This window comes from Trachinotus anak, unplaced genomic scaffold (genome assembly GCF_046630095.1).
Source record: "Trachinotus anak isolate AG129_WGS33_773 ecotype Australia unplaced genomic scaffold, CSIRO_AGI_Tana_v1 ptg000002l, whole genome shotgun sequence".
Classification (NCBI taxonomy): domain Eukaryota; kingdom Metazoa; phylum Chordata; class Actinopteri; order Carangiformes; family Carangidae; genus Trachinotus; species Trachinotus anak.
In genome coordinates, this window is record NW_027273853.1 from 1202498 (window position 1) to 1221746 (window position 19249).

General features: G+C 40.5%; 1 protein-coding gene across 3 annotated transcripts in view; it reads left to right on the forward strand.

Annotated features, from left to right (window-relative positions):
- Positions 1-18679, forward strand: part of ripor1 (RHO family interacting cell polarization regulator 1) — a 65734-nt gene extending 47055 nt beyond the window's left edge. For all 3 annotated transcript variants that reach the window (XM_071488909.1, XM_071488901.1, XM_071488917.1), the window contains exons 14-24: positions 2079-2254; positions 2407-3127; positions 3778-3914; positions 4405-4525; positions 5203-5338; positions 8049-8210; positions 8314-8472; positions 8988-9184; positions 10312-10395; positions 12499-12589; positions 13389-18679. In XM_071488909.1, coding sequence (XP_071345010.1) covers positions 2079-2254; positions 2407-3127; positions 3778-3914; positions 4405-4525; positions 5203-5338; positions 8049-8210; positions 8314-8472; positions 8988-9184; positions 10312-10395; positions 12499-12589; positions 13389-13486 — 2082 coding nt within the window. In that variant the 3' untranslated portion in view covers positions 13487-18679. The remainder of the gene's footprint in view (positions 1-2078; positions 2255-2406; positions 3128-3777; positions 3915-4404; positions 4526-5202; positions 5339-8048; positions 8211-8313; positions 8473-8987; positions 9185-10311; positions 10396-12498; positions 12590-13388) is intronic.
- Positions 18680-19249: the final 570 nt, after the last annotated feature.

Consider the following 19249-nt stretch of genomic DNA (forward strand, 5'->3'; position numbering starts at 1 on the left):
TGTTTAAGCACCAGACTTTTTTCATGTCAGGAAGTGATTTATCAGTCACATCCATCTTCACCTGGAGGTTCTTCCTGTCTCTCTCCTAAAGGGGGACCTCAGGAGATGAAAAAAGAATTGGCCTGACATGTCAAAACTGTGAAAACTCCGTTTTGGGTTTATTCTGACCGGTGGGGAACTGGCTGTGTTTCCTGGTTAGAGAGAACAAGCACACTGAAGATGAAGGTGCTTCCCAGGTTGCTGTGTGCCTAATATAGATGCAGCCAAATTCACTTGTGAATAGCTTTTCTGCCAATTTAGAGAAGGTGTGCACACAGTGTGTCTGGCAGAATGCACACATGAAAACAGGTCAGTTGCAGAAAGTGAAGGTGGTCGAAGAGGCTCAAACATAAGATCATACAGCTACAGTATGTGTACATGTGTGAATCCAGTTACAAACATGAAGAATAGAAATTAATCACAACAATCTCGACATCCTGTCCATAACATTTTATATGTGTGATACTTGTTTTCATGTTATTACTCTACAGATTGCATTAGAGAGCACCACAGATGTGCATTAATAAAACAGAGTGCACAAGTGTCTCTCCACTTGCTCTTTGTAAACAGTAGAAATGATTTGAAGGTGCTTCTCATCATTTTCTCATCATTCTACAGCCTCAATCATTCATCCAATCCATTTTTAATTTTAATTTGAAGCATTAAAATAAAACATGATGATGCTCACAGGAAGAAGGTAATGGAAAAGAAAAGGAGATCAAAAGGGAACATTAAACCCAGGTTATCTGGGACATAAAAGCACATTCATAAAAGTGATTTTTTGATCTGGATACTGGAACAGTAAATAAAAACCTGCCACAGGATCTGAGGCTGCACACTGGCCAATAAGGAGTCAGCAGCTCTGCAGTGTACAAAGGAAGCAGCCCATGAATAGCTCTGAAAGTAATGTGTCATTTATTTATTTATTTATTTATTTATTTGGTAAAATTGTTTGTTGAGAATGTTCAGCCTCTATCAGGGATTGTGGGGAGAAACGAGGACTGTGGGCAAAGAGCAGGAGAATGACACACAGCAAATTGTTCGGGTATCCGGAAATCGAACTGGGGCCTATTCTGCACAGGGCATTTGCACCCAAGTACTGTAGTTTGTGCCCCGACCACTGGGCTATCTGGTGAACCCACGATGTATAAAATGTTCAAATCAATTCCAAGATTGACATGCAGCGAGTGGAGAGATGCTTAGGACCAGGGTCATGAGATGTTATCAGTTAAAACCTGCTAAAAGGCAAGCTGCTGCATTTTGGACCAGCTGAAGATTTAAAACAAATATCATGGTCTACTGTGTCAAAGGCTGCATCAGGTGTGGTTGTTTTTTTTTTTTTTTTTGCTTTTATTGATGAAAAATGTGAAAAACAGAAAGTGTAAAACAGAAAGACATAGAAGACATTGTGACCATAAAACATAATAGAGGAAGTAGAGAGGTGTGTGTGTGTGCGTGCGTGTGCGTGCGTGCGTGCGTGCATGATAGGATGGTCAGAGCCAACTGTACCATAATAATAATAACAATAGTAATAATGATAGCCATGGTATTACAATATTGATAATAATGATGTGATAATAATATTGATAATAATGATAATGATATTGATAGTAACAATATGGAAGTGGCAGAATGTAATATAGTCACATATTTGTACACGTATATACACAGACAGTGCAGTAATAATAATCATGTATGATATATATATATAATATTATACAATAAAAAGGCAGTAATATATAATAATGAAAATCATGTTTAATATTAATATTATGTTCATGTGGTAAAGGTGGGGGAGAGGCTGCACCAGAACACCATTGTATACAATGACAACATGAGGTTCAGCAGCTCCTCTAATGAGGAGCTCATGTCCTCCTACATAAACAGTAGAGATACTAGTACACTGCTTCACACTAAACATTGCTTTTACTGACTTTGACTGACTCAAGTTTTTCAACTGTACAACATTGTGTGTTTATTTACTGCATTGTTAGTGTGTTAGTTCAACCCTTGGTGACTCAGTGTGTCCATGTCTCCAGGCGGTGGTGGTGACCCCAGAGATTCAGCCAGCTGGAACAGGAAGTTCCTCCCCACAGCCTGACATCTCATTTTGCCCCAGAGACTCCTCCTCCTCCTCAACTCCAAACTCCGCTCCCAAAGTCAACGCCATCACTGAGGTTCCCAGCACACCCAAACACCTAGCAGAGAGCATCAGGTGCTGCTTTGTTTGGTTTCTTTTTCATTTGAATTCTTACATTTTAACACGTCATATTTGTTGACTTTATTATTCACTTTATTATATTTATTATGCACAGACCTCTGTCAGTAATTAGATAGATTAACTCAGATACATTAACTCATTTACAGGGAAGAGGAGAAGGGGACAGTCACTGCGGTGACCAAACCCAACCGAGAGGAAGAGGACGCAAGGCAACAGTCTCCCATAGCAACAGTGGATGGGGTGGTGACCAACAGTCACACCTCATGTAGCTACTCGCGCTCTCTGAGCCACATCAGTGAAAGCAGCGCTGATGGTGTCGTGTTGACAGACAGGTCAGGTGGCGAATCAGGGGAGGTGATGTCTCTGGCCTCCGGGATCTCCATCAATGACATTGAAATGGAGATGCCAAGCAGAACTCCTGAGCCGCCCGGCTCAGCTGCCAAGGACACTGATGTGTCACCAAGGAGACTCGGTGTCCCCAAAGAAAATACTGCTGATCCTGTCACAGATCAACAGCCAATCAGGATACAACAGGATACGTCCAGCTCTGTCCTCACAGCCTCCTCTCCCATGACTGAAGGACCGGACTCTAACACTCTATCACAAAGGAACACACCCCCAGACCTTGAGCTCCGCATCCTCCCAGAGAGCAGGGATGTGACATATGTAGCCCGGCGGGTGCCGGTGGAGGAGGAGATTCCAGGGGCAGGTGCAGATTGCCTGTCCAGAGAGGACAATGCTCCAATGGACTGTGGGCTGGAGGATGCCCTGGGAGCTGTAGTTTCCTCTCTGGATGATTACAGAGGACAGTTCCCTGAGTTGCAGCTACTGGAACAAGAGCTGAAGCTGCTGCAGGTTACTCTGAAGGTGAGGGTGGAGCATGTGTGAGAAACACAGGTACTTCCACAGGTGGGTAGAGTAGGCTACAGTTCTGCTACTGCATGAAAACGAGTTCACAAGAGTAGAAGGAAAATTTGTCATCAAACTTATTTGGGTGGTGAGTAACCAAACACAGACCAGCTGGTGTCTTTTTCCCAGATATGCAGTGTGTTTTTGGAAAATATATCACGATGAGATTAATATCAACATCAGTATTAGCCTCAAACATTGTGAACGTTTTATAGGCCAGTGCAGCTCCATTATTCTACAGGGGGTCTCGTTTCTTTTTTAAGTGCTGCCTGGAGTACACACATGCTTACACACAAATACACTGATTGCTGATACATTTTATTGTGTGTTTTTTGCCTGCCCTGACAATGTGCCACTTGTGTCACTGTTCATCAGTGTTTGATATTAAGGTGGAACCAGGTTTGTGTTAGGTTAGTCTGAGTCTGTGTGTGATTGTGTTTGAGTCTGTGCATGCTCAAAGTGTTTTCTATTCACTATTCACTACACAGATATGCATCTGTAGATGTACTCTGTACTGTGAGCATCTGAGGACATACTTGACTGTTGGACTATGGTCTGACTTTGGATTGTGTGTGTGTGTGTGTGTGTGTGTGTATGTGTGTGTGTAGGGTGGTAGGCACAGCCGTTCTCCCAGCATGGTCAGCCTCACAGTGGAAACAGCTCTGGGCAGCTTTGATTTCCTCAATACATCTGACTGGGAGGAGGATGAGGAGGAAAAAGGAGACAAGAGGAGCAGAAACGGCAGGTCAGTGCTGACACACTGAAACCCAACCAAATTTTGAGGAGAACGAATGTTGACAAAAACATTTATAACATACATAAGATGAGCTTGAGACGGCCATATCAAGTAAATAACTGTTATTTAAACCTGAACTGCTCATTGAAAACAGACATGATGAAGAATCTCAGTTGTTGTGGGATCTTGCTGCCATCTAGTGGAGTTGTGTTGTGTTTATTTTCTGCTCACAATCTGTCTGACATTCTTTGTTCACCTTACACTGATGTCATTTCATTTGACCTTTTTAATGGCTGGTTAACCTATTTCAAATAAAAACAATGTTGCAGTGGAAACACTTTATATCTTAAATAGTCAAATGCATGAGTACTCAGCATTCATGAAGTGAACTGAACGGACTTGTACCAGCCTTCAGATGCTGGATCCAGTTCATCCTGGCACTGACAGTGTTAATAGAAACTTCCCATTACACATAAAAAATCCCCTTCTATGTGTGTAGGTCTCTGCAGGACAGAGGCTGGTATAGCCCCTCCTCTCCCACCTGTCCCCTCACCACAGGCTGCACCACTCTAGACTGCTCCCTGGTGGTCCACCTGAAGAACTGCAGTGCACAGATATTGGTAAGAGACACTTCCAACTGTCCTGAACCCAAAGGTCTCTAGCTGCCATAATGCACATGCTTATGTGACAGTGTTACCCTGAGTACAGTCTGCCAGAGCTCCGGCTTATCAGTGAGGCTCACTATGCTGATTTATCCTGGGCAATAGCAGCACAGTTAGCTGCACAATTCAACACAACTTGAGTTGTGAAGCAGCAGGTTACAGGAGCAACAGTAGCTGCATCAGCACTCGTTACAGCTGTGTTTACAATAATTTAAGTACAGAAGTAGAAATCTTATTTTCAATTGTAACAGTACATAGTTACTCTGATCATCTGGCATGAGGATTTCTAGCATTAACGGCTGGTTTTACCTTTTCCAGAAGTGATTAAAATATCTACAAAAGTTTTTTATTCAGAGCTTAATCAGTTTGTTTTGTAACCTCAATGTAATATGTAATAGGTTCCTTAAAGAACCACAAACACAATACTAGAACTGCATTAGCAGTCACTGAAAAGTCTGTTGAAATACAACATGAAGCAGTAGCAGCCGCATCAGTTGTAACCATGGTGACAGTCTGAGCACTAAGTGTTGTCAGAGTAAAGAGGACTTACTCTTATTCCAGACATGATGTTCTGGCTACAGCTGTACTGTACATGATTGTTGTGTGTCATTTAGCAAATGTTATTGTGTGTGTAGCGTCTGGGTATGTTTGGTCCTCTGCGGTGTGGAGAGATGTACGCCTTAGACAGACTGCTGAGAGAGGCCCGGGTGCTGGAAATCATCCGACGCATCACTAAGGACAACCCGCGACACCTCAGACAGCCTGCTGAAGGTAACTGTGCATCTGTGGGGGTTCCACTCTGTGTTTGTCTGAACATTACATGCAGTCGTCACTCTCATATACAGAAGAACCAGTGTGTGAAAACTGAACTGTGTGTTCAGTGACAGTTGACCAAAATGTGATGTTTAGGTGTTGCCCTGTGTTCAGTGACCTACATACAGAGCATTCAGAAAGTCTTCAGACCCCTTCACTTTTGTTCACATTGTGTTATGTTGCAGCCTCATGTTTAAATCATTTTCCCCTTCATCAATCTACACTCGACGGCATATAATAATAAAGTAAAAACGGCATTTTGGCAAATTTATTAAAATGGAAAAACTGAAACATCACATTGACATAAAGATTGAGACACTTGACTCTGACACTTGAGATTTGTCTGGATCATCTTTGAGGTGTTTCCACACCCTGACTGGAGTCCACCTGATGCGAGAAACTTTCAGATACTTTCTGAATGCGCTGTAGATTAATTGAGAGATTAAATTCAGATTAGTGCATGAAACAAGCAGCTTGATTAGAAAGACACAGCGACCCACTACCTATAGTACATAGTACCTGCTAGAAACTCAGCTGGTGATACAGGTAACATACCTTATCTATGTTATCATTAGTATCATCCCTTTATCACAAGTGCACAGGCTGTATTTTTTGTCTACAGCTCAAAAACAACAGTAGTGGCCACTGAAATCAATATCTAAAGTGGGGGAAACTGAGGGAAACTAGAGTCACCACCGTGTGGTTGTTTCCTCCACCAACCAGCCAAGTGTCAGCAAACATTGACACAGAGTTACAGCATTGAATAATGGCCAGAGGTGGTTTTGCAGAACATTATGATGTCACAGTGAAATAGACCTTTGACCTTGAAATGAAATTTCATCACTTCATTTTATCCTTATAGTCATGTAAGTTAATGTCATAATTAGTGTATGAATTTGTGAGTTATGGCCAAAAACATGTTTTGCGAGGTCAGAGTGGCCTTGACCTTTGACCACCAAAATCTAATCAGTGAATGTCTGTGCCAAATATGATATCACTCGAAAACATAATGCCTCCAGCCCAGACTGTCGCCTGAGCAGAGGCAGAAAAATGAATAAAATTAGGTTAAAAAAATTTTAAAAAAACAAACAAACAAAAAAACAAGTTCCTAATTAGATAATCAGATATTATGTAGCAAAACATGTCCTGGTTGTAGGGGGGCTGGTGTTTTTCACTCCTCTGTACATAACAGTACGCTGCCTCGCGTTAGTGTTCGAAATAGGAAGTAAAAAACAACCTCTTGATGCAAGCATAATATTAAAGGTGTGACCATTACTACAATATATGAATTGATGGTACAGGTCATTTGGGATTTTACACAATGAACAAAAGATAGATCCATTCCTGCAGCCCAGTTAAACTAAAGGGACTGCACACAGCTGCTAGAAGAGAGCACTTAGAGCATACTTCCAATAAACCGGCAAAATCTAATTAGTTTCTTGTTTCATTACAGAAAATGTTTACAATTGTTTACTGTGCATCTTCCTGTGGATTTTCATCAGAGTACAGTGATAGATAATCATGCTAACTCTCAAGAATACCTCAACTCTGGGAGAAGTCGGGTTTTGTGAAGGGATGAGCTGTTCATAATTTTAAATGACACAGACTCGTGACCACTGAGTTGCAGTTATTTCAATGCATCATGATGCTGTAGTAACACTTACTGTCAAAATGCCACTGGTTTGTAAAGGATCGCTCAGAGGTAGTGTGTGTTTGTGTGATTTTAATTGATGTGATGTGTTCAACAACCATGGCAATATACGTTAAAATACAAGACTTAGAGGGAAAACAGTATGAAATAACTGATAAGTTTTTCTCCCCCCTGTCGCCAAGTGCATCTCTTTGTGGGAACTGTTGGGTTTTTCTCTGTAACAAAGTAAGGTCTTGACCTTACCCTGTAAAGAGCCTTGAGATAATGTATATTGTGATTTTGCGCTATACAAATAAAATTGAATTGAATAAATAAATAAATTGATTAAGTGTGATAATATGGAAAATTTTAAAAAAGATTATAGTCATGCAAATACATTTGTTACCAAATCTTGATAAGGTTGGTCTACATTCATATTTTACATTTCCATCTGTGGATAGATTTGCTGGCAGGAACAGGTACACACATATGTTCTCCTGAATCCACACAATCCTGATTAGGATCATGTCAATAAAGCAAATTTGAACTGAAATGAATATTTGAAACACAATGAGGCTAAAAACAAGAGACACATTCGACATTTTAGACAGTTGTTTCCTTTGAGCCAACCCTCTTGCACCATGTTGAAAGTGACAAAAAGCTCAATGTTGACAGAATATTTATTTTGAGTAATTTAACTGAAAGACTTTTCTAGAAGGTTGAAATGTTGTGTTCAGGTGTTGGTTCCTGTTGTGTAAGTGTTTCTGTAGCCTGGTCACATCTCAGTCTGCAAAAAATGGCTTATGTTCCCCTGTGGAAAAAGCACTGACACGTACTGCATGAATGAGGACTGAGAAGAAACCAGCTTCCTCTAAGCTCTCATTGCATCATCAGGTCAGAAAAAGCAAGTAGGCGAGTAGGAACGAGCGTCCACGTTCTAACTGAAGACATGACGGAACATCAGGAGCCTGATCACAAATAAAGAATAACTCTTCTGTTCCTCTCTCTTTTCTCTGTCTTTCCATTTCTCCATCACAGTGATACCTCAGCTGGGCATGTGCCTGGGTGCAGAGTCACTATGGCAACAGTGTGTGGGGCAGGGCAGTGTGTACAGCGTCTCTGCTGAGAGCTTCCTGGTTACGCTGTCTACAGCCTTCTCCGGCATACTGCCTGAGAGGACCGGCAGCATGGCGGACACAGGTACGACAGCATCTGTGTGTGTGTGTGTGTGTGCGGTACCTGTCAGAGCAGGTGCTATGATAATGCTATGGTAACACGTTTGTGGTTGTGTGTGTTTGTCTAGTGTTCTTGTGTCTGGTTGAGCGAGTGCTGGATCAGAGGTTACCGCGGCGAGGTAACAACAAAGACACGGTGACAGTGACGCTGTTCCAGCTGTGGAGTTACTTAGACGCCAACAGCATCAGTGACATGGAAACACACATCATGGAGCTGGCAGAAGAGGGTATGGCACAAGCACACACACACACACACACTTACTTCCAACTTTGTGAGGACACTCATTGACATAATGCATTCCCTAGCCCCTTACCCTAACCTTAACCATCACAACTGAGTGCCTAACCCTGACCCTAACCTTAACCTAAACCTAATTCTAACCATAACTCTAAAACCAATTCTTTACCCTCAAAATGTGATTTGAAGGTGTCTCAGAAAGTGAGGACCGGACAAAATGTCCTCACTTTCCCAAAATGTCCTCACTCTTTTAGTAAAATACTTTTTTTGGTCCTTACTATGTAGCAAGTACAAGTACACGTACACACGCACCAGACTTCCTTGTTTTATGATGATTGTGGGGACCTGTCACTGACATGATGTATTCCCAAGCCTCTTACATAACCCTCAAACCAAGCCTTAACATCAAACAGCCCCCCACACACACACATACACACATATATGCAAAACTAAATGAATGTAGAACAGACTTCTGAATAATAATGACAACCTCCCCTCCACCAGTGTGGTTGGTGCAGAGGCTGGCGTCACGTGATCAGGATGTGATCGTCCACACGCTGCGGCGTCCTGCAGAGTGCAGCCTGAGGAGAAAAGGACTTCACGCTGTGGCCAAGTTACTAAAAGACCCACGAGGCAAAGTGTCAGCCTCTGCCAGCTCTGTGCTGAGGAGCCTGGCTTCTCAGCCGCGGCAGAGAGAGCAGGTGAGAGTGTGTATGTACGGCGTGTGTCTGTGCACAGGAAGTTTCTAACACTCATCACAATCTCGCCATAAATGTTCCATATTTTAAAATGATTTAAAATGAGAACGTGTCCCCAGGTCTCTAGCTGCCATAATGCACATGCTTATGTGACAGTGTTACCCTGAGTACAGTCTGTCAGAGCTCCGGCTTAGCAGTGAGGCTCACTATGCTGATTTATCCTGGGCAATAGCAGCACAGTTAGCTGCACAATTCAACACAACTTGAGTTGTGAAGCAGCAGGTTACAGGAGCAACAGTAGCTGCATCAGCACTCGTTACAGCTGTGTTTACAATAATTTAAGTACAGAAGTAGAAATCTTATTTTCAATTGTAGCAGTACATAGTTACTCTGATCATCTGGCATGAGGATTTCTAGCAACACTGGACTCTGAGCTGGTGTCCATCCTTTTCAAAGGTTTCTCACCCAGCTAAGCTGAAAGTTAGTTCAAGTCAGTTTGCTTGTGCATTGTGTGGCAGACTGCACATGCTCATTAGTGTTTCTGTATAATATTATATAAGAGAGTCTACCATGTCCATGAGTTGAGGGGACACAAGGTCTCAGAATATTTAACCATGGTTTCATTGCCCTGTGCGTGCGTGTGTGCGTGCGTGCGTGCGTGCGTGCGTGCGTGCGTGCGTGCGTGCGTGCGTGCGTGCGTGCGTGCGTGCGTGTGTGGGCTGGAGAGTTTTATTTAGCAGCCTGTCTGTTCAGGGGCAAAGACTGTCTGTCACTCTGGTGGTTTTGCTCACATGGACCTGTGTGTTGTGGGGAGACAGCTGCTGAGACTGGTATCTGATAACATTGTGTGATGTGCACAGGCAGTGGGAGGTGTGGATGGTGGCAATATCAGGGTCCTGAGGAATTTCCCAGCAGTTTTTATCATCATTTACTATCATCCTGCACTACAGCAACACTGTAAAACAGGATGAGAGTAGCAATCAGAAAGCAAACACAGTAAATTTAACACTGTTCAATCACACAAACACACAACACGAAGAGCGATGTGAAAAGTGTACAGCAGACACCATCAGCAGTGTTGTACTTGATGTATCACTGTGTGTGAACAGTGTGTGTGTTCTCCCCCCCAGGCTTTGGTCAGCTGTCTGGAGCTGCTGGAAGACGAGAGTGTGGACAGCAGAGTGTGTGGATGCAAAGCCTTAGCTTGTCTCAAGGTAGAAACACAAAGAGTTTGTGCTCTTATCCAGATCTGTTCCATCCTGTCAACATCCTGTTGTAGAGCAACGCTAGCTTGACAGTTCATGACACCATACTGGTCCATACTATCATATATGACATATATGTTCCTATATCAAGAGTGATGTTGCCATATAAGGGGATGTATTATCACATATGTACATATATGAAGATATAAGTTTATAACAAACAACCCTGTTTAAAAACAGTTGGGACACTGTGTAAAATGTAAATAAAAACAGAACGTGATGATGTGTAAATCATGTAAACCCATATTTAATTGAAAACAGAACAAAGATGTGGGTCAATCCCAGCTGACACTGGGCGAAGGTGGGGTACACCCTGGACAGGTCGCCAGTCTATCACAGGGCTGATATATAGAGACAAACAACCACGCACATTCACACCAAAGGGCAATTTAGAGCCACCAATCAACCTAATGTGCATGTGTTTGGACTGTGGGAGGAAGCTGGAGAACCCAGAGGGAACCCACGCAGATGTGGGTAGAACATGCAAACTCCACACAGAAAGGTTCCATCCCCAGAGTTCAAACCCAGAACCTTCTTGCTTTGAGGCGACTGCACCACCGTGCTGCCCCCATATCAAATATTGAAATGCTGAAATTTTATTGTTTTATGAAAAATATCTGCTCAATTAGATTAATCTTCTACTACGTAGCCATGCTGTTGTAATACACTCAGAATGTGGTTTGGTGTTGTCTTGCTGAAATATGCAAGGCCTTCTCTGAAAAAGACGTTGTCTGGATGGCAGCATATGTTGCTGCAAAACCTGTATATACTGTTCAGCATTAATGGAACCTTCCCTGATGTGCAAGCTACCCAAGCCATGGGTGCTAATGCCCCCTATACCATCACAGACATCACACTGACCTGTGTGCTGATAACAAGCTGGATGGTCCCTCTCCTCTGTAGCCTGGAGGACGAAGCGTCCATTATTTCCAAAAAGAATTTGAAATTTTGATTCATCAGACCACAGGACACAGGTGAAACTCTCCCCAGCTTCACTGCACAGAGACTCTGCCTCTCTGGAGCCTCTTTTTATACCCAATCATCTACTGACCTGTTGCCAATTAACCTCATTAGTTGCGAAATATTCAACCAGGTGTTTTTTTTTGCATTACACAACTTTTCCAGTCTTTTTTTGCCCCTGTCCCAACCTAATAGAAACGTGTTGCTGCATCAAATTCAAACTGAGCAAATATTTTTCATAAAACAATAAAGTTTCAGCGTTTCAACATTTGATATGTTGTTTTGGTTCTGTTTTCAATTAAATATGTGTTTACCTAATATACACATCATCACATTCTACATTTTACAAAGTGTTCCAACTTCTTTGGAAATGGAGTTGTATATGAAATACCCATAGTAAAATTTGTCGTTTAGATATGTTGAAATATGTAAATGATGAATTGTGCTATTCGAGCCATTAGAGACTGTATAAGATACTAATATATGTTAGGTTTTATGGGAGATTAACAAAATACAAGTGTGATATGATGATATGATATTGAAAGAGACAGAGCTCAACTCCCACAGTCTCAGGCCCAATTGAACCCCTCTGTGTCACCGATGGAGTGAAGGAGATAGACGAGACATTCAACTAATGTAAGGTTAAGAAATGGTTCGGTCCACTTTAGGGGGGTCTGAAATCATATTGCAAGATTTTTCCAGGCAGGAATATTTTTATACAATTACAGGTAAGAAGGATGTAATTTGAACCCTGCATCCTGTTTATAATACCAACATATACTGACAGCTTTGGGGATGGATATATTTACATAACGTATGTCTACAATATAAGAATAATTACATAAAGATACATATTTGTATGGATTAGACATATATCAACATATGAAATTATTCCAATTTCTAAAAGATTTCATACATAAGTTTTACATATGTACACTTTATGTGCCCATAAATTTCATACTGTATGTATATTCCATTTGTGTATGGCACAAACGGGTAAAGTTGTCTAACTGTCATGCAGCTTGTTTGTACTGTTTGATAAAGTTTGTCCTCATGTTAATGACCACTGTCTGCCATGTGTTGTGTTTCCAGGCTAAAGAAAGTATTGACCAGTTAGTGTATCTCTGTCGGACTGACAAGGAGGAGGTGCGAGATGCTGCCAAACAAGCTCTGCTGGTGCTCGGTAATAACCACCATCATATTTGTCAGAATGACAGAACAGGCTTCACAAACACAGTGAAATAGCACAATGATGATAGTAAATGATGAAAACACATTAATGTTTTGATGACTGCAGACTCAGTGAATAGGATGGTTTGAAGTTTAGTTATGTACTTCAGGACGTTGTCATGACGTCATAGAAAGAATTTTAAAATGGGCTCTAAAGCAAACTGGGAGCCAGTGTAACGAAGCTGAGGGATCAGTGATGATGGCTGTTTGTCGTTTGTTGGTCTGACAGCTTGTAGGTAGTTTTGAAGAAGCTGGATTCAGAATAAAGACCGAGAGGAGGAGTCTGTTTATGATTCATAGAACTGTCTCACCCAAATCTGAGAATTAATGTCAGTTAGTAAAATGCTGTCACAGCAAAACTATGACGATAAAACACATGTTGAGACTTAATTAGCCTTAAACAACACTGGTTGAGTTTGTTCACATTTGAATATATATTAATGTTACTGCACATAATGCACTGGCTGCTTCTTTATATATATATTTACTGTAACTATAGCAACTGAAGCATTGCCTTTTGGTGTTTTTTCATCCATTCTTTTTTTTTATTCAATACATTCACATCTTTGTGATATAAGGCAAAAATTAGAAATGAGAAATATACATCTTTCTTGTTTTCTGCTTTCTGACTTTGTCCAACACAAATGTCCCTGGGAAGAAGTAATGCATTCATTCATTCATTCATTCATTCATTCATTCATTCTCTTATTTGCTTTTTCCATTTTTTGTTGTCCACTCATTGTGTGGAGCAGGGGAGGAGGGGAAGATGGCCCACAGACATGTGGAGACATCTCAGGACAGCATACCAAGACTCTTCGCTCCAGGAAGCATGGCCAGCACAGCTTTCTAACAACGCACACACACACACACACACACACACACACACAGGGTCAGAACAAAAGCAGAAGGTCAGCAACACAATATGAATATTGTGTATTGTGTAATATTGTGCAGTGTTTTGACACAGTATGCTGTTCTTCTAAGCAATCATAAACCAATCCTGAAACATACAAAGAGAAATATTATCTATGATCTACATGATATACACTGTCAGAGGGGTGGCATTGATGTTCACATGGAGGACAGCACCTCTAATTAACACTGGGCAAACATTTAAGGTCAGTAAGCTACAAATACACCAGTTTATTTTTATCTACCTGTGGTAACTACTCTGAGAAAAGCTTTTGGTAAAGATGCTGGGAAGAATGTGTAATGTAAGCAGGCTGCAATGGAGGGATGGATAAAGGGAGGAATATAAGGATGATCTGGATATTGAAGGAAGACATGGAGGAGTTAAGAGGACAGGGAGGAACGTGTCTGCACTGACTAAAGTCAGATGCCTGGACAAACTCCTGGCCATCACGGTCATATTGTTCCATGGCTCAGGCACAAATATTTCATTTTGAAATGAGTTAGGAAAAGTGTAGAAAGTTGTTTAAAGTCACTATTCATGGTCTACTGAATGCCAAAAAATGCACAAAATGTTTAGTTTCTTGTAATTTCTGATATCAACGTTTTATTACCAGTTTATAACTGTGGTTTGACTGGTCACATGTTGAACCAGAAGACAGAGTAAATATTCCATGTGACCCCAAGCTCCACATAAAAGGACTTTTCTTAATGCACACTGTTGTCTCTGGTTCAGGCTGAAAGGCTGTTTGAACAATCCTGCTGCTTCTGTGACATGTCGGCAGACTCGACATTAATGACACTAAAAGGCTTTTCTCATGCAGCTCTGCCTGCACTGCAGCCACTGGCACCACTTATACTCGCTGATTTCAACTTCTGCCACATGGCTGTGGTTATCTGCCTGCAGTCATTGCACCAAGGCTGGAGTCAAGTCCACATGTGACTGGTTTTGAGACAGAGTCAAGGCAGTGAGTCTCAGTAAAACCAAAGTTAAACCAAGACCAAGAAAAAAATCAATAGGTAATTGAGGCAAAATATTCCTCCACAATGTTCTAAGCTAACTATGAGAGCATGATGTCTGCGTGTGCACACACTGCCGGGCAAACAATTCCGTTTTTATTGGAATTTAAGTCAAAACAGCCGCAAGACTGAGCAATAACTGAGAGAACATTTCAAGAGTGGTCTAAAGATTGAGACCTGATAACAGCTACAGCCCTGACACTGTGCAATGCACTTCAGAACAGACAAGCTGAGGAAGTCTTCACAGAAACAGTGACGGACTCACTTCAACAGGCACAACAAAGACTCATTTTGTTCTTGCGTTAAAAAGGAAACATCAAATTTGAAAAACAAATATGGAATACATCAAGATCTTTATTTTTCAGTGCAAACCAGGACTTGTCTCCACTGAGTTGAACTTCATGCATGTTGAATCACATGCATGAGCATTCAAATTTTCATTAAAAGGTTGAGTTTGGTGTGTCCTGTGAGTCATAGGGAAGCAAAGAAATGATATTGATATTGATATTTATTGGATTGTACTGGTTGATTTGATGAGAAAGGATAGGTTGTATATTCTTTTACACTCTTCCTGGATCTTTCAGTGGAGCTGGAATCCTTTAGCCAAATGTATGATGAAGCTGCTGGTAACAGACGAGCAGGTAGGGCATCACTGTGTCGCTCAGGATGACATGTTGCTCATGCAGGGAGGGAACCCTGGATGCAGTAGCTACAGCAGCTCATTAACTGTGAATTGTCTGCTCGTTCAAAAGATAAAAATGAAAGCTGTAGTTCTGCATCAAGACTGAGAAACTGGTCAAGTTGCTTCTGCACAGAGAATGGTTGAAGCAGTTCAGTGCCATCACTCTTTACAATGATGACATATCTTATTCTTAATGGAAATACATATAACATGATTGTAAATAGTTTTTATTTAGCAGAGTCTTCATTTGTAAATGTATACTTTTGTTTTATGAGATGCATTTTTACTGTTCAAATTATTTTCATTCATTCAAACAGTCATTTTGATGAATTGATTCATTGAATGATGCTGACGAACCACTGACTCATCTGCTGTAAATGGAGGTGGAGTCATTTAAGGTTTTATCACTGTCAGTGCTGTGGAGGAGCAGACAGGCAGGCAGATCAGGTGAAGACAGGTTGGTCCATGCAGGTCTGGGATCAGGAGAATCATTGAAGATTTCTGGCTTTTAGAAAGACTAAGGATTTCCATTTGTCTGTTTTGTTTAAGCATTTTGTATCCTTCCATATTTGGGAATGGGAATAACTAGAACAGAACTGGATTTCACTTCCGGCCCCAGACATGGGATCATGAATTATTAAAGGGCCATACCAGTGTTTGTGCAGGTTTATTCCATTTACTACAAATAACAGACTAAAATTTTTAAAATGCAACTGAGAGCATTCACCAAAGAAAAACACTGAAAAACTTATTTTGTAATTATTGACATCACAGTCATGTTACCAGATCTGTAATTTTTAATTATGACTCAGCCTTTCATGATACACAATGATGTGTCTCTATTATGACTATGACTATGAGATGATGAGCTTGTAATTACAATATAGTTTCCAAATAACTGTAAAATATTATCTGACATTGTTTTGTGATATTTTCCTTTAATTCTCAGTTACTAAGTAATGTTTTCGGTTCATTTGTTTCCATTTATTTAAGTACAGTATCATCACAAAACACATCATGTCTACAAAAATAATGTAACAAAATTGAAACACTGATGTTAACTGTCCTGTGAGGGATTACCAAAGCTTCACCAATTTGTAACCTTATATTGGGAGTGTACACATTCAAACACTATGGCCAGCATTAGGACAAGAATGTGCTTTTTAGTAAATGGGTTAAAAGAAGATGCAAAACACTGGTATCATTCTTTGAATAGTGGTAATATATCTGAAATCACCCAAAGTGTGAACATTGTTTTCCTGCAAGTCCAGCAAATTAACCGCACTGAGTTTGACCAACACCAGTGAAAATGCCAAAAAGTCCAGCCCCAGTGACCTCAGTCCTTCCTGTTTCTTTACTTTAATAGAGACTCTGCTGACAGTGACGCTGCCACTCTGCCTTTTTCATGAGCACCATGACTTGAAGGTCATCTCAGTCTGATGACTGATGAGAGTGTAATATATTTATGGTATACAGATGTGTTACGGTTGCATACTCTACACTAGTTCTATGATGTAAAGAGGACATATTAATCTTGACTGTACACTTCTCTTGCAGTAAGAAACTAGAGTCTGCACCTCATGGTTGTTTGCCCCTGCTAACCAATCAAACTGCAGGAAATATGGTCACAACTTCTCCCTCTGTTCTAGTATTGAATAATGGCATGAAGTGTTTTTGCAGAACATTATGATGTCATGGTGTAATTTAGCTTTCACCTTTTGGATATAAAATGTCATCACGTCATCATTTATTTTATTAGACATTTGTGTTAAATTGCATCATAATTAGTGTATGAATTCTAGAGTTGTGCCCAAAAACATTTTTGTGAGGTCACAGTGACTTTAACCTTTGACTTTGAGAATCTAATCAGTTAACTCTTGAGTTCAAGTGAACATTTGCACCAAATTTGAAGAAATTCCTTCAGCTCTGCTGCTGCCAGTGTGGAAGCATGGAACCAGTAAAAGAAATTTGTAGTAACAGGAAATGATGCATGATTCCTAGCAATGCTAGTGAGCGGAGTCTGTTGGTCCTGTTGTTTGTCAGTAGGTCCACCACTTTGATCTATATTAATTAAGATCAAGAAATAATTAATGGATCTGTGAAATTCCCTTAAAACTGAACGGACTGACTGACTTGTTTTTCAGCAGAATCACAATGTCAAAATCTGTTTATCCAAGTGGTTTAAGACCAAATACTTGCAAAGCTAATGAGATTGCCATCCCATTCAACATAAGTTGGTGAACGTTATACTAACTAAACAACATTTTAGCATGCTGATGTTAGCATTTAGCTCAAGGCTGCACTGTGCCTTGTGACCACCGACCAGTGACCATCAACATCACACAAAGCTGTTGCAATTTTAATCTGACTGCTGATAACCACCTCACTGTATGATTTTTTTCCAGCATGTGAACATGCTGGAATCAGAGCAGTAGGTAGAGTTAGTGTAGAGTATGCAAATGGGGCACAGCTTTTGTCTTCCAGTGTAAGGGTTCCAGTTCCTCGTGTACCATGTGCCAACCCTGTTTACTTCCCTTAAAGTTTGATGTCATCAGCAAGATGAGAAGAATCTACTTCATGAAGACATTATGCGAAACAAATCGACAGTAGTTGTGCTCGTAAGGATGAAATCATCTTTATATAGGAATAGTCTTAAAAATATATGAGCTATCACTTCTAAAATTTAAGTCAGATTCCTCAAATTAATGTTAGATTAATGTTTAAATAATCAGAATCTGGCCAGAAAACTGAATCTTGAGAGAAATCTGACATTAAGGAATTCAGACAATTTCTCTCTGTGAGCTTAATCTGAGAACTAAAATATTTCTTCTCTTAGCCCCAATCCTCTTTATTATGTATATTTATTGAAAGCAATAATGCATTTTTGATGTACTGTGGTATCCCTGAAAAGAAGTGACATTCTGGAACTATTTTCAGCTGTTAGAGGGAGGGCTGATCAGACAAATAGCTGGTTGCATGGTGTCTTCAGTTTGGATGTTTACTTCTTTAATACAGAATATTATAAGTGACAGGCTGCAGTGTCTCTTGAGTCATACTATGGGGGATGGGGGGGGGGTCACTGTTTGTAAATATGATGGCTATCACTGTATGCAATGTATTTACCACTATTAGTTTCTTTAAGACAGCAGCAATCTGCAGCTATACCTCTGCATCCATAAAGCATCTGGCAGTGTTCAAGTGCCTCAAGGTTTGATAGTTACAGAGATGTAACAAAGACATAGATGAGAAACTTTATTTAAGAGTGAAGAGAGAGTGAAGCAGTGGAAAACCACTGTAACACATTATATATATATTTTTTCCATAAGCTTGATAAATTGTGCAGCATTGGACAAAAAAAAGTTCTTTTTTTCTAAAATATATTTCCAGGTATTCTGGTGTCAAATACAAACTATTAAAATTTTGCTAAAAATGTCTCATGTACCATTGTGTTTGTTAATTATATCATGACCTGCGCACACACATACAAGTAACACATGTTCTGGCTGGGACCTGTCCTGTGAGAATTTTTCAGGTAGGCAGATGGTTGTTTTGGGTTGTGAGAGGACATCAGCAGTCTGTAATGTCTCTTAAAACAGTGATGCTACACCTGAATGACGGCCGCTGTTAACAGCTTACTGTCCTCACTAAACAGATGGATGTTTTGGGGGTTGGTACCACAATAGGCAGTGTCATATTTTCACTGATACTTTCCCCAGAGCACAGGACATAATTTATGTTGCATTCACTGAATTTATGAAAGTTTCGATGCCCTAGTCAAAGCAAGATACTCCTTAGCTCAGCTATAAAGGTAAATCGAAATGATCATGATTCATGCACTGATTAATAATTGCTGGACATACGTGATTGTACATTCAGCCCAGTTTCAAACTTTCAAAAGGCCCCGAATTAGGTTTTCTGTGGACGTTCTGAACTCTTAATATGAATACACATAGTATGAGTGATATACAGCGAATCAAATACTAAGTATCAACCACAGTTGGA